Raw genomic sequence first — 15081 nt, 5'->3', positions numbered from 1 at the left:
GAAATTAAGTGTCTTTGACTGGCAAAAATATCCCAATACTAAATGGCAAATAAAAACAACTTTGTGAAACTGCGACTAATCCGCACTTTTACAATGACTAACCTTGCCATATTGATGAGGTGGGTGTGTGAATGCGTTTGTTTGTCTGTGTGTATGTGTGAGATCCTGCATGAGTATCGTGCATGATAACCCCTTTTTAGCCTATGAGCATGTTTTGGGTAGTTAGTGTTTATCTGATGTGTGCACAATAGGGGCACAAATTACTTTTGTTTGCTTGGAAGGGTTTGTAGCCTGCCCCAGCCGACGATGTGTGCATGCTTTGTGTCTGTGATTTCACTGAATGTGTGTGTCTGTGTGTGTGTGTGCAGTGGTGTGTGTTTGATGTATGTGTCGGAGTATAACGATCGCCCTTTACACACCAACACACCACCTCAATACACAATAAGGGGAAAGCTGAATAATACATAAATATAAGCTAGGACACTGCCAAAGAGCAATAGCCAGGGGAATTTAACAATGGCCAATAGGTAAAGACAAGCTGCTATATTCACTTTCAGTTTGTACATCATGATGATGTAGAGTAAAGGCACTAAAGAGCTTTTTAGGATTAATCATAGAATAAGGGTTAGTCAGTAAACTTAACTACAGGGATCTGGATGTTTTCATTGATTCTTTGCCATTGTTTTCCAGCATGTAGACATTTGGAAACTTGTACTTTGATTGGACCTAGACTGTGATCACGGAGATAATCAAGCCAATCACAAATCACTTCAAATACAAGGACAATCTGAGCCCGGGTCCAATCCTATTTCAACAATCTTAGTTCAAAGCTTGTATGACGAAATGTCTTTGGTTTCGTGTTAAGTTTCGTGTTTTTTTTAATGCGGGTAACTGATGTTTTTAGTTCCATAAACGGTTTCTGTATCTGAAAGATAAGTTTACGTTTTCTTTGGATGATGCTGTAGCAGTGACAAATTAACGGACACAATGGGTTTCAGTTGTTACAAAAAAGATGGGAACAAAGGAGGAAATGAGAGGAACAATATTTTCTTTTCTAAATTCTGCTTATATAATAAAAAGCATGATATTGTTGCTATTTAGCAGAAAGATTTTGATACCTTTTTTTTGTGGTACTGGTACTACTGGTTATTACCTTTACCAGTTGTGATCCTTTTTTTTGAAGGTGGGAATGGAAATAAAATGTTTTTTCAGTCTATTACATGATTTACAATTTGTGTGTAAAATCTTAAAACTCCCAGAGGAGTGTGAATTATTGGACTAAATCACGTAGTGCATGCTGAAGGCCGGTCTGATGGTGTACGTTAGTTTTCATGCTGATTGGTTACGTTTGGCCTCTACTTGTGGAAAGAAACCCCCTAAACAGGATCATCGAACTACACTGACATTTGCAAATCTGTAAAAACTACATATGCTCAGAAGAAACTGATCCATCACCTCCACCCACATCTGAACTGTTTCCTTTCATAACTGAGCTGCCACTACCAGCTTTGTCTCTTATTTCCAGGGTTAGGTGGTTGGGAGCTGGCACTATGGTGCAGTGGTTAGCACGGAGGCCTCACAGTGAGAAGATTCTGGGTTTGAACCTGTATAGTTAGCATCTTTCCCCTGTGCTTGCATATTTTTTTTACAGGTACCCTGGCTTCACCCACAGTCCAAAGTGCATGGATGGTTTTCTGTCTCTATATCTCGACCCTGAGATGGACTATTGACCTGTCCTGGAACTTCTTGTTCTAAAGTCTACTCCCAACTCCCATCCCTCTAAGGATAAGTGGAACAGATGTTTAATGAATGGATATTGGGGCCGGCTGTGGCTCAGGGAGAAGAGTTTGAATCCCATACTCCCCCATTCTGTGCCAAAGTGTCCTTGGGCAAAACACTCCTGATGGCTGTGCCAGCAGTGAGAGATGTGTGATATAGAAAGTGCTGCACATGGATGCGCTGAATGAATGTGTGTGTGAATGGGTGAATGGCCAAAAAACTACTTTGAAGCACAAGAGTGGTCATCAAAAGAAAAAGTTTATGAATTAAAACCATTTACAATATCACTGGGAATATGTATGAATCCATAGCGTGCCGCTTTTACCAAGACTGGAACTCTGGCCTGAGAAATGATCTCTGTTTGTGTGTTTCTGTACTTTATTGTAATTTGTCTTTGGGGGGCATTTTGTCCGGTCCTCATTTTCCAAGTGTCCTCACAGGGTTGCATCCGGGGTTTGGGTTCGAATTAGCCTAAAACCTGCCGGCGCAGATTGATATGTCTCCTAATGTTTAAGGTTCGTGTTCGGGGACATGGCAGACGGTAAGTATATGGAAGAAAAGAAAGGAGGTAAGTGATTTAGGTCAAACTGTTTGACGTTAGAGTAAAGTTAGGATATGGTTTGCATGTTGTCTCATTTACAGATGTTTCATGTGTTGGTTGTTAGGACCCTGGAGGGTCAAGCATTTAGTTGTGATGGTTAAGATTAGGGTAAGGGGCCAGGGAATGGATTATACCGATGAATGTTCCCACAAACATAGATGTACAAGAATGTGCTTGCATGTGAAATATAAGATGCTCATTGACATGATACAGAAAGAGGCTTTGACAGAGTGAAAACTCCACATTGCAGGTGTCTATCTCTGTCTGAGCAGAAGAGTCTGTCTCTAGATGCAAGATAGTCATTATTTTGACTCAATGTGCTAAGCTCCTGATACAGAGAACTGATTCTAAACGACATGCTCGCTCTGCAGAATACCGTCGCCCCATTTTACCACAAACATACAGATCACCAAGAAAAGCACCATGCGTTCCCAGCATAATTGTATGGAAATAAAGCAGTTTTCGTTTTCCATGCTGAGTGAATAACCTTCACCAAGACAGAAACTTTTTTTTAAAGTAAAAGTTAAGTATTAGTAAAGTTGATGGGGTACAAATCTACATTAGGAGTACTAAAATCAGTTATAATATACTTTCATATTAATTTGACGCACATTTGGGTCGTCTTTCCAAATAGGCTCCTTTTCAGTCGTGTCAGAGGCTGCAACAGATTCATAAATCTTTTAAGAATCTGTTTATTAGAAAGAACGATCTCTTGGGTCATCTGAATCTGTGTCTGCAGATACTCTGAAGCCTCGTAAACAATGTTAATATGCTCCATAATTGCTGATCGTCCTTTGGTCACTACCTTGTTTCAAAAGAGTAAAGTCTTCCCCACTAGTTTCATCGATCCCTCTATGAAGTGTCGTGCTGCGTTAATAGCACTCAAATATTTGAGTTCTCTTTAGACAGCGGGCATCAAGGAAATCTTCAATCAATAAGTCACTTATGTTTCAATTATGTCAAATGGCACAAGTTCAAAAGTTTCCCCAGGTGTTGGGGAGTCACAGGGTCCTCACGTCGTCATCTACACAAGGATTTGAACCATATCAGTATCGTCATCCTCAGAGAAGCTTCCCTTTCACTGCCCACTGTCATTATCATAATCAAGCAGAGGATGTGGCCTCCAATCACCTTTGGGAAACAAGATCTGTTGGAATGGTATTGTTTACCCTGAAGCTTTGGGTGGAGCTGGGGTTGAGGGAAATCCCTGTGTACACTCTTCCTCGTGTCTGTGTCACCAGCTCCATCCTCACATTTAGTTTATGACTTTATTATTTCCTGTGTTCCGAGAACTAAAGCAAACACCATCACGTGTATGAGAGCAGTTTGTGGCTAAATGAAATGTGCATCTGAACAGTGCCACAAAGTGCTGCCATTGTTTTGAGACATAAAAGATTTATGACACCAGACTCAGGGGTGATACCTCTAGTGTACATCTCTGTTTAATAGCTTCCGTATAAACTGATATTAACTTGTTTGTCCTGTTCTGTAGGTGTGATTGTTCAGTGTCATGTTCATGTCCCCATGGATTTGACCGCCTGAGAAAGGTATAGAGACATTTCCTCAGCGGCACTTGAAAAAGGACTATATGTTCTGATATAAATCTAAGATCGAACTGATCAGATCAGAAAATGACTAAAATTAATTAAAACTCTCTAGCCTTGAAGGACATCTTCCTGTTGGTGTATGGCAACTGATGATGAACACACGTCAATAGAACCTGGTGGCCCTGTAGACTTAACTGCACTCTTATGCACACATAACCTGATTCTTAGACTATGTTCTTTTCTTTGACAGGGCAGGTCCCACAACATCATTCATGAAAAGCTTCTCATAAGGCTAGCCAGTGGTTCTGTTGAACCAGATCAGGCACATGCACATGCACAGATCACCTGACTAAATAAGTGTCCTACTTCCAACATTTATTTTAATGTTATCTAAGTTTTTTTTTTACAAGCCCTGTGATGGCATCATTATTCAATTAAAGGCGTGTTGAGTTACAATTCTGCAAGACATCACAAGCCCCTCCCTTTCCCACCACAATTCAAGCATGTGAATCAAGTATCAAGTTTCTTTGACTTTTGGTATTTGATGTCTATCAGGTAGTGATAGTGTCAATTGGGTTAACAGTTGTGAAATGCAAAGCATCGGAGGGAACACCAAATATACATTTATACGTACTTTTATGTAATAAATATGTAATTAAAATATTATCTATCAAAAATAAAGATAAACAGCCTTCATGTTTTCTCTGTAATAATCCCCCAGTTTTTTTTTTACTGAGTATTCATGACCAATATTATTTCCATGGCATTTACATTGGTATTCTGACACTGTAATTTCAAACATTATTTGAAACACCTACAAGAAATGATAGATGTGGAGTTAATGTAGAGACAACAACGCCAGGGTGACAAACTCATATCAAACCGAAAAAGACAAAACTTCAAAAATAAAAGAGTCATCTACAGTAAACATGGCCCAAAACCGGACACATGCCGAAAAAATATGATTGATACACAAACAGGAGAACACACACGCTGTAGACTCACATGTTACTCCTCATGCCTCTGACATATGTTTTAATAAAGCGAAACACTGTGTCCTGAGCAGGCACCGGTTCAATTTACAAGTCTTTCAGTTGATGGTCTCCTGATCATCAATGTCCTTGTTTAGTATCTAGAGAAGATAAATACAATGTGTTTTTACACAGAACAGAAATAATTAGTTGCACTATATGAATGTAACTGCTGCTGTGTCCCAATTCAGGGGCTGCCTCCATCAGAGGCTGCATTTGAAGGCCAATTGCGTCAAATCCTTCTCAGGCCGACCTATCCCTGGATTCATTGTGCTTAGTGTGCAAACTGCTTTTCAAAGGGATAATGGCCTCAGCAAGTAACAAGAACAAAACATCAGATTATTAGAAATGTATCAGGCCTCAACTCAACTGAACAGCTAACATTGCACATATTAAAAAACCCCACAGGCATTAAAACTTCTCGTCATGTCCAACAGCAGCTCTGGTGCTCGGCGGAACGAGCTGGTGACGCAGATCACAGAAATCCTCCGTAGACCAGACCGTCCCATTTCTGTTCAGCCATCGCACTCTACGTGACCCACCGACCTCCTTCGGGCCTGAATCGTTACACAGTCTATGTAACGGTGACTACTTGATTTGAATCTTTTCAGTTCATTGTTCCATTTGCGTCTCCAAGATGTAGGTACTGTCCTTATGATTACGCCCACACCTACGGTAGCAAGCGTGATGTCATTCAGAAGTTGCTGAAGATCTCTTGTCTCTTGTTCCAGTCCATAGGGGGCGCTCTCTTCTTGTTGCGGCCGGCGAGGGCATTTTGCTTTGCCTCGGCAGCTGTCGGGCTCAGTCGCAGGCCACTGTCCATGAAAGGGTCTGAAACGCGCCTGTCGTCCTCATCAGGCACCTACAACACACACAAACACACACATTTGTTAATACAACACATTCCGCAGCTTCACATTCCTTACACTTACATCGCCTCCTCTCTCACCTGGATGCTCATGTCTGAGCTGCTGATCTCTGATTGGGTTGTGGAGCTTCTAGAAGACTGGGATGCTAAGCTGCCGTTGACGCGGGACTTCGGAGACACCGTTGTGATGGGGGAGTCTGTCAGCGTGACGTTGATGATTGGTGCTTCCGTGCCTGGCATTTCATTGGTGGGAGACGGAGTGGGTGGGACACTTTCTGAGGCCGACTCGTCCACATAGACCCCTGAGAAAAGAAGACACAGCGTTACCCAGGATGACAGGAGAGTATAGCAAGACGTAAGTGTCGGTGTGTGTGTGTTCTAAAGTGACCTTTGACTTTGCTGGTGGTGGGTGTGATCCCTAGTCTGTGGAAGAGCCTGTCCGTCTCCTGGTCGACCATGATGAGGTGGACTTCCTCCCCTCCTGCTCTGATGAGGGCCACCACCTCCGAGTGCCTCAGAGCCTCGATGTTCACTCCATTCACCTGAGACAGAGAATAAGGACGCGTCAGAGGATCGAGATGTAGGAGAGAATGAACTGATTCACTTTTCTCTGCCCCCACCCTGCCGACAGACTGTGGTCAGAGGCATTATATTGTTGGGTTGTCCGTCCGTATATATTTCAAACAAATTTGGTACAAACGCTTGATCAGGATATATCAGAAACATCCGTAGGGAATATTACAATATTAGTTGTTTGCTAGCAGCACCGGGCAAGTGGGATTTCTAGTCCTCTCTGTTAAGCACTTCGTAACTTTACTAAGAGAAGTACTGCACAGATCATGTTTACTATTATTATATTACTGATTAAACATAACCAGAGACATAGGAGGAGAATAGGAGACATAGCTGGGTTTAGGGAGTAGCCATGACACCACATGACAGGCAGGAGTCACAGTTTGTCTTTTCTAAACAATCAGCCGATTTGAGTAGAAGGGAACCGATTTGCATGAAATCTCTTCCTGCCTCCTCAATGTTAACTGTTTCCCCCCCGCCCCATGACACACGTGCATGCAGGTAAAAATGTCATAAAACACAGAATCACCATCTCCCCCTCTGCACCTCGTTTCAAGCTTATCCTCCTCTCTCCCTTTCCCTCTTAGATTAAGACTTCTCTCTCCCCCCTTTTCTAATCTTGAGTTAATCTGCTCTAATCTAATCACATCTCAAGTCGGTTAAATACGGGGAGGGGTGCTGTTGTTTTTCCTGACAATTCTCTAAACTTTTATATCTAATGTGTGTGTGTGTGTGTCCTTAGGGTTGTATCTTGATGAGGAATAATAATTTTACCCAACGTAGATTTGATAATGTCCATGTTACATCCTGCTGATGGAGATCATGTGAATATAGAACATAGAACGTTTTGCAGGAATTGCTTGTGTGTGAATGCAAATCGGCCTGACCCATTGATCGCAACTGTATTTGGACAATGTCTGATAACTGCTGTCCTGACCTGCCACTGTTCTTGGTTGGCTAATAAACTCTTCATATGCCTGTAACCTATTTAACAAGACTCTTAATGATCTGTTTGTCTACCTCCACTAGTCTGTCTCCGGGCCGGATGTCTGCGCTCTCTGCAGGTGAACCAGGGTCCACAGAACGGACAAACTGCCCGGGCTTCTTCTTATTGCTGTGCAGGTTGAAGCCGTAGCCGTTCTCCCCCTTCACAACGTGACACAGTCGGGGGAAGAGCTCAGTTCTCAACTCTGATGAGGGCTCCGACTGAAGCTGTAATGAGAAATAAGACAAAAACAAAGTCTTTACAAGAACAAATAATGAGAGAAGATGATAAGACACAAATTCCCCTCAATAAATCATATCTATATGAACCTCATAATGAAGTAGAGTTGACTTTAATTCATACCAGAGCTTTAGGATGGTTTAGCCCAATTTACAACAAAAATAAATAACTTACCATTTCGTAAACTATGCTGTTGTACTGAAATTTTTTTTTCCTTCTTGTCTGACCAGTCTCCAGCCTCCCTTCATTTCAATGTGGTAATAAAATACTCACTATAAAGACCTGAAGCTTGCCTCAGTCCATCGCAGTGATTTAAGCATTATTGAATTATCAGTGCATTGATAGGTGGAGATTGACTTGAATTTAGATTGGTCGAGTTTAAGTAACGCCTTTGTGACACAGTGTAAAAACGAATACACAATATACGAGCTACTGCAAGGATTCGGTGTTGGATTGTGCAGGTTAAAGCTTTTACAACAATATGATCGTATATCATATCATGACACATCTTATTTTATTTGTGTTTCTTCTATTTATTGTATACATCTCTTTTATTGTTATTATAAAAAGGCATTTATTGTGTTTTTCTATTGTTTTTATTATTGCTATAAAATTTAAAATCTTTTTCACAATATGTTATAGTCAGCATTTTTATTTGAAGCACCTTGAACAGAACTAACTGCTGAAATAAAAATTAAAGGTGGTATTCAAATAAAGTTGGATTGATACATGGATTTGGTATCATACTGTATTGTATTGTATTGTATTGTATCACATATTTTTTATATTTTGCCCTCTTGATTTTTCTGCATCCATTTTAAAGGTCTTAAGATTCTATGTAAAGTACCTTGAAATAAGTTAGATTATGATTTAGCACTATACAAATAAATTTGAATTGAAATCAAACATCTCAAATTTCAACGAACAAAACTTGTTATTACGTTTTTTTTCATATGAATTTATGAAGAGTTATGTCCATTTGTTTTATTTTGAATAAAGTGGTGACAGAATGTTCTGGTGTGGCTGTGAACCAGGAGAAAGTGGCTGCTGGGATGAGCCAGTGGGCTAAGTGGATCTGCCCGAGAGACATTAGTACCAATCCTGAGTCTAAGGACTAATGACAGGAGTTGAAACAGTGTGAGTCACCTGCCTGACTGAACCTGCCGTTCCACTTCAAGGTACATTGGTTGTGTGTTTATGTGTGTGTGTTTGTGCCGTGCCGTGCCAGGACAACACATTGGTCCGTGTCCTGATGGCAGCGCAGTTTGGTGCAGTGACTGTGTCTTTATGGCTAAGTTGACCTGAGGGCTCTCTGATAGATGTCTCTGTACTTTCTGCTTCATTAAGAAAGATTCAGAGTGCACGCACACACAAACACACACAAACACACACTTGCACATGAATACACGCTCATCATGGCTTGTCCCTGACTGTGAGTGTTGAGCTGTAGCAATGGAACAGATCACCATGGTGCCAGGTCAGGTCGCTGTGGTGATGGGGTCACCATGTCTCCTTCTGCTTTTAAACATCAGTCTTAGTCGCTGCCCTGTTTACTATATTTACCACATCGGCCCAAATTGACTCCCAGGCTGAACGCCATGCTGACCTGAAAATAAACTGATCCCTTTGATGTCTTTTTTTCTACAGATACAGTAATTCTATGTTGTGGTATTGATCATTCTTTTTACAAGCAAAGATTCTGTATAGTGTTCTGTTTCCATTCCACTGCTTATCTTGTTTAATAATGTTATAAATAAATTCATTTTCAGGGCTTGGACTATTCGCTGGACAAAATAATAAATTGGAAGATTAACCCTTGGGCTCTGGAAAATTGCAACATGAGATGTTTAATGTTTGCTTTTCACTAATTTGTAAAAAAGACAATTATTCAATTAATTGAGTTAGAAATCTATATGTCAATCGAAAACATAGTTTAGTTGCAGCTGTAGTCCCATAATAATAATTATGATAATAACATAATTAAATACCACAAATTTGGCAGTACTCATTTTAAGTAAATCAAATGTTCACAGGGAGGTTAGTGGGGCTGTTCCATTAGTTCAAGTTAACTGCGTGTGACTGTTGCGTGGCCATGACAGCAGTCAACACTGGGGTTACGTAACACTACTGTATATGGGTGTCTGCTGTCATAATAATATCATGCGACGTTGAAATTGCGTCTGTATTTATATGTACAGTGCAGATGAATGTCAGTGACAAGATGTACGTCACAGAGGTGGAGAGATGAAAAGAGATTGTGATGTGAGTGTGTGCTGTTTGCATGAGAAGCACAAGGCGTCCGTGGTAAGCCCGGGATTAATATGCTTGGTTCTCTAATCAGAGCTGCTGAATTAGAGGCCAAAAATAATCAGTCACACACTTTACACCCATTGTTAAGGTCTATAAAGTGTTGACATTTTAGAAGATATGATCGGTGTGGTGGCGTATAAAGAAGTACATTTACTTAAGTACATTTGTCATGTATCTGTACTTTGCTTACGTAGATTGTTTACATATTTTCAGGTACTTTTCACTTTCACTCCACAACGTATACCAGCAAATATCTGCACTTTCTAAGTAATCAATACTGAGAGGAGAATTGGTCCAGTGATCCAAACAGAGCAGGCAGGGCCGAGACTCGTCCATTAATCAACATGACAGTGTTTTCATTTGCATCATCTGCAGCTTTCTTTATCAATATGATAGAATCTGCATCATTCTTGCATGAAGTAGGCCCAGTTAAAGATGTAGTAGAACGCTGCATTAGGGAAGAGGCTACACTCGTTTAATACCTAAGTATACTTAAAAGCATGTACTTACTTACTTTTTCTCAAATAGAAAAGTTGCACCATTGTCAGTATATTTCAATAGGTATAGAAAGTGAACAAAATGTCCACAACTTTGTAGTGTAGAGGCATGTTAATATGGGAAACCTTAAGGTCCTCACCAAAAGATGTTTTCTTTAGGTAAGAGGAAGAAGGACCTATATATTAATTGTTTCTTAGGGTTAAGGTTCTTCCAAAACAATCCTACATGGTCTAAAATATAAATTCTGAATTCAAATGCAGGAGGGGAATTGACTAAAAGAGTTCCTTGTCATCCTTCTTGTCTGCCTTTTTTTATCGGATATGTATTAATGGCAAAGAGACAATTTATGCCTTAAAACACACTTTGAAGAAATTATTAAAAAAAACTCTGCCCCCAGTAAAGGTTTATTTCCACGTAGCTCAAAGGGAACAATGTCCGAAGCCTTGCGATAAAAAAACAAAACTAAAAAACATCTACTGTATAGATCAACTTTTGTGCTGATAAGTGGATCCTCACTTGTGATGTAATAGATTGCACTGTGTTGTACAGGTGCGGCTGTCATTGCACATGCTGTTGTTATATCTGAACCTTTTACCGAAAAGAGAGAGAGAGAGAGAGAGAGAGAGAGAGAGAGTGCGAGACAGTTGTGACGGCCAGCCTGTATTTACCGTGCCTTCGGCCAAACAGATGGCTGTTTGACGGGAGTTGCTGGTTCCCTGGGATCCTGGTCCCACTTTGTTTGAAGCCCAAACACTGGGCTCAATCTCTGACAGCCAGGTCCCCGGTTATTTATGCAGCCGCATGTCATAGTGATGTCTGACGGGGGCACTTGTGGAAATTTTGCTGCATCATGCGCACCGGCAGGTCAATACATTTGAATGAGTTGGTTGTGCACAGTTTTGAGAGCAAAGAATAGAATCACCCCACCTATTCTCAGAGTCAGAGGTGTGCAGATGTCCCGCACTCGAGATTAGGTGCCGCAAGCCCAAAATAAACTACACAAATACATTACAAAACATGTGTAAAGCAGTTATTGGACATCGGATCCCTCCTGCGTCTGCTATCTTTCCTCCCAGCAGACATTCAGAACCTCCAAAACCTTTAAGCTCAGGTCAAGCAGTGAGCGATCAAATCCAAACAGTCCCTGGGTTCACTGCCTCAGCCGAGCAGCCTGTCAAAATAAGAGTTTAAGGGCGACAGACGTCTGAGATTTACACCTCTCAGACTGTTTTCATCTGTCTCTTTATAGTGCTGTATACAAAACAATGAGGCCGTGAAGGGACAAAATCAATTCTGAGGGAAGTCTGTGGTTGACACCTCTGACTTGGGCACACAGTCTCACACTGTCTTTCCCAAAGTGAAGATCCGGCCTCCGTAAACAACACCCATTGTCAGTCGGGCAGAGTTTTGTCTACAGTCAGGTGGGAACAACCCAACAGATGGTGTGGAATCTCATTGTGTGAAATGAGACATCTTTGTAGTTTAAATATTCACAACTATGAGAGACATCAGTGGCTTGTAATAAAGTGGATTCAGATTTTCCGAGATGTTTGATTTAAACCTCCTCTAATTCAATTTATTATCCACAGAATCTTCTTTTACTAGACTCTACCGCTTCACTTTGACTGGAGGACAAGTGATTACAATATTTTTGTGTGTGAAAAAAAGGAATGCAGACACAATATTGTGAATAATGCAGAATCCTTTCAAGTCAGTCAAGACTTGTCTTTTCTTAACCTCTTTTGTGTCTTATGCCCCTTTTCTTTGTTTTTCTCCTCTTTTCGTCTTTCTCCCTCCGAGTTTGTGTTGGAACTCCAGAGGCCCGTTTCTACCCTGTTTTTTTTTTTTCAGTCATAGCTGTTATGAGAAGCGACAAGACCCTCTCTTGAGTGCTCCACACTGGTGCTCGGCGGACATTAGGTACAAGAGTGGTACGCTCAGTGTCTCACACAATATAAACACAATAACCCAACAAATCATTTCAAGTTTAAACTTCGGCCTGTTCCCTTCTTTTTCTTCTAATAAAAACAGGTCGTCCAAGAGAGTCGTCTGAATATACAAGTATATATAAGAGTCTTGTGTGTTGATCTCCCTCCTTACCTCTGTGTCAGTTGTTGTACTTGATGTCACTGAGGATCTCTTGACCTTGCCTTGCGTAATCACATGAGTGGGTGAGTCTGCAGCAGGAGGGTGAAATGAGTATGTCTGGTTGGGTGACATGGGTGAACACTCTCTGGGGATGGGAGAAAAGGAAGGGGGGGTTGTGGGCGAGAGCAGAGGGGAGAGGGTTCCCATCTCGACGGCCAGGTCCTCGGTGCAGGCCAGGCCTTCGCTGAGGAGGTAGTTGTCCGTGTCCCTGTCCACCACCAGCAGCCTGGTGCGGTGCTCCACCTCCCGGATAAGATTCACCACCTGCAGTGAGGGAGAGAGAAGTGGCCGAGAGGAGGATTGAGAAATATTAAAATGTGATGTATTTGTGGTGTAATAACATGTTGTTTACCCTGAGCTGGCCTGTGCATAACATACGTCTGAGGTGACAAAGACACCCAGTGATTCCCATGACACAAGGAGCACATTGACCCATTTTAGTAGCTCTCCTCCTCCTCCTCAGGCAAAGGAAAAAGTGGTCTAACAAGTACACAACTCATTGTTTGCAGCTCAGAGAGTTCATGTGGCTCTCCTGGCTCATGTCCAACACAACTTTGCACCTGAGGGGATTTTTTCCCCCCAATCTCTATATATTATCACTCACTTGATGGTGATTTTCTTTCTCCACATTCTCCCCGTTCACCTCCACCACCCGGTCTCCTGGTCTCAGCCCGGCCAGGTCAGCCGAGGAGCCGGGCTCCACTTTGCGTATGAACTGTCCTCCTCTATTCCGCTCACCGTGCAGGTGAAAGCCGTATCCGCGCTCTCCTTTGGTGAGGAAACAGAGCCTGGGCCTCAGCTCACTCTCCATCCCTGCGAGTCGCAAGGTGGGAAACAAGTCAGAGTGTCTCAGGGGAACAGACGGGCGCTTGGTCCAGGAGCTGTGGAAAGTCTCTGCCTCTTAATCCAATGTACGGCTGCGCCCTGCAGTGACCAAAAGATCACCTCATTTAGCATGATGCGAGTCCATAAATAATCCAAAAAAGATTCAAAGAGAAAATCAAAAACTAGGTTAAAACTAATGAGTGCTTAATCCATTGTGCAGGAATGCTAAGGGCGCGGATACGACCGCAGAAAAGGCGGTGCGCGCTGTGCGTAAAATAGTGTCCAAAAAGCACGGACAGGGGCTAAATCCCGTCCATTGGAGCAATAATCCAAGCGATCAGAGATTAGAAAGCTTTTCCTCGCACGTAACACTTAATTCTTCTCGTCAACCAGGCTGGTGTCCTGTCCGACCCGGTGAGAGTGAGTGAGGAGGCGTCGACGGCAGATGCCACTACAATCACCCCCCCCCCCCCTTCCTCTCTGAGCTCACACCTGACGACTCAGCGCAGCCGCCCATTACCTGTCCGAGGAGTTAGCGCAAAGGAGACAAGGTTCGTTTGTTTGGGGATGACATGAGTGCACATAAGGCAGCCAAGGTGTCAGGACAGTGTAATGCTAAGGATCCAGTAGACCCCCCCCCCCCCCCCCCCCCCCCCCCCCCCCCACACACACACAGGTGGTGGAGGTGAATCCAGACTGGCTGTGACCTGAGAGCGGAAATCTTCCTGATCCGCTCTCTGTCCCTGTGCCTTCACATGGAGATCAGATAAACGGAGCGGTTGCGTAAAAAGGAGATTTAATCTCTCATGAAATATAAAATGTCCTGGTCTTTGTGGTGTGGAGGGAAGGGCGTGTAGGGAAAGAAACGAAACAGGAGCATCTCGTGTGATTCAGGCCAGTAAAGTACAAGATATCACTGGTATCCAGTTCAGGAGAGATGACACAAGCCCGGGACAAATATTTGTGTAGATGACTGTTTGATGCGTTACAGCTGAGTTGTACGCTTGTTAAAACAGTAATCCTCAACAGTGCTGCTGATGTGCCCTGGAGCAATGCGCCATAGCTGCATGCAAAAGGGGAAATATTACATTTTTGCCTGACTCAAGCTGTCAGCTGTTTCATAGTCAACACTCCCATGCGTGTTCGTTAACTGTAAATGTAAATGTAAGGGCTCAGTCAACTCTGCTGTAATTAAGAGTCTAATAATTGAATTAACCGTTAGAGGGGATAATGTGTGCCTTTCTGACATGTTCCGGTAATTGGACCCTCTGTAGAGATAAACACAGGTGGAGCTAACAACACTCAGGTGGCCCTGGTCAAGTGTCTTAGTGAGGTGGCGGCAGGAGACTGATTTATCATGACGTGACACATGCAATGTAAAACAACATTAACGTCACACCATCATCGTCTAACCCCGGGACGCACCGGAGGTAGAAGCGCAGCGAAAAGCGGTCCGCCTCCTTTCCTCGCCCAACTACTGTTCGCATCGGCAGCGCAGCGCAGTGCCGGGAAGCAGCGGTAAGCGCCGCGGACACACACAAGCACATAATCTCCTGTGGGGGGGATTATACCTATCAATCAACTAACTGATTTTGATTAAGGCGAAACAACTGTTGCACCAGTTGTGTCCCTAACATTTCAAAAGAGAGATTCGCCATCGCGACTGTATTCAGAGA

The 15081-nt window shown here is 42.6% G+C and overlaps 1 protein-coding gene across 1 annotated transcript; it reads right to left on the bottom strand.

Annotated features, from left to right (window-relative positions):
• Positions 1-3809: 3809 nt before the first annotated feature.
• Positions 3810-14014, bottom strand: LOC128437267 (Na(+)/H(+) exchange regulatory cofactor NHE-RF2). The gene is made up of 6 exons (XM_053419348.1): positions 13185-14014; positions 12533-12844; positions 7420-7611; positions 6215-6368; positions 5908-6128; positions 3810-5820 (listed from the first exon to the last, which is right to left on the bottom strand). Exons 1-6 carry the CDS (start codon positions 13389-13391, stop codon positions 5653-5655), a joined length of 1254 nt encoding a protein of 417 aa, XP_053275323.1. The 5' UTR covers positions 13392-14014; the 3' UTR covers positions 3810-5652.
• Between the last annotated feature and the right edge of the window lie 1067 nt (positions 14015-15081).

Source organism: Pleuronectes platessa, chromosome 3 (assembly GCF_947347685.1).
Source record: "Pleuronectes platessa chromosome 3, fPlePla1.1, whole genome shotgun sequence".
In the NCBI taxonomy this organism is placed as follows: Eukaryota; Metazoa; Chordata; class Actinopteri; order Pleuronectiformes; family Pleuronectidae; genus Pleuronectes; species Pleuronectes platessa.
Note: the sequence above shows the minus strand (reverse complement) of the source record. Positions and strands in the feature narration are given on the sequence as shown.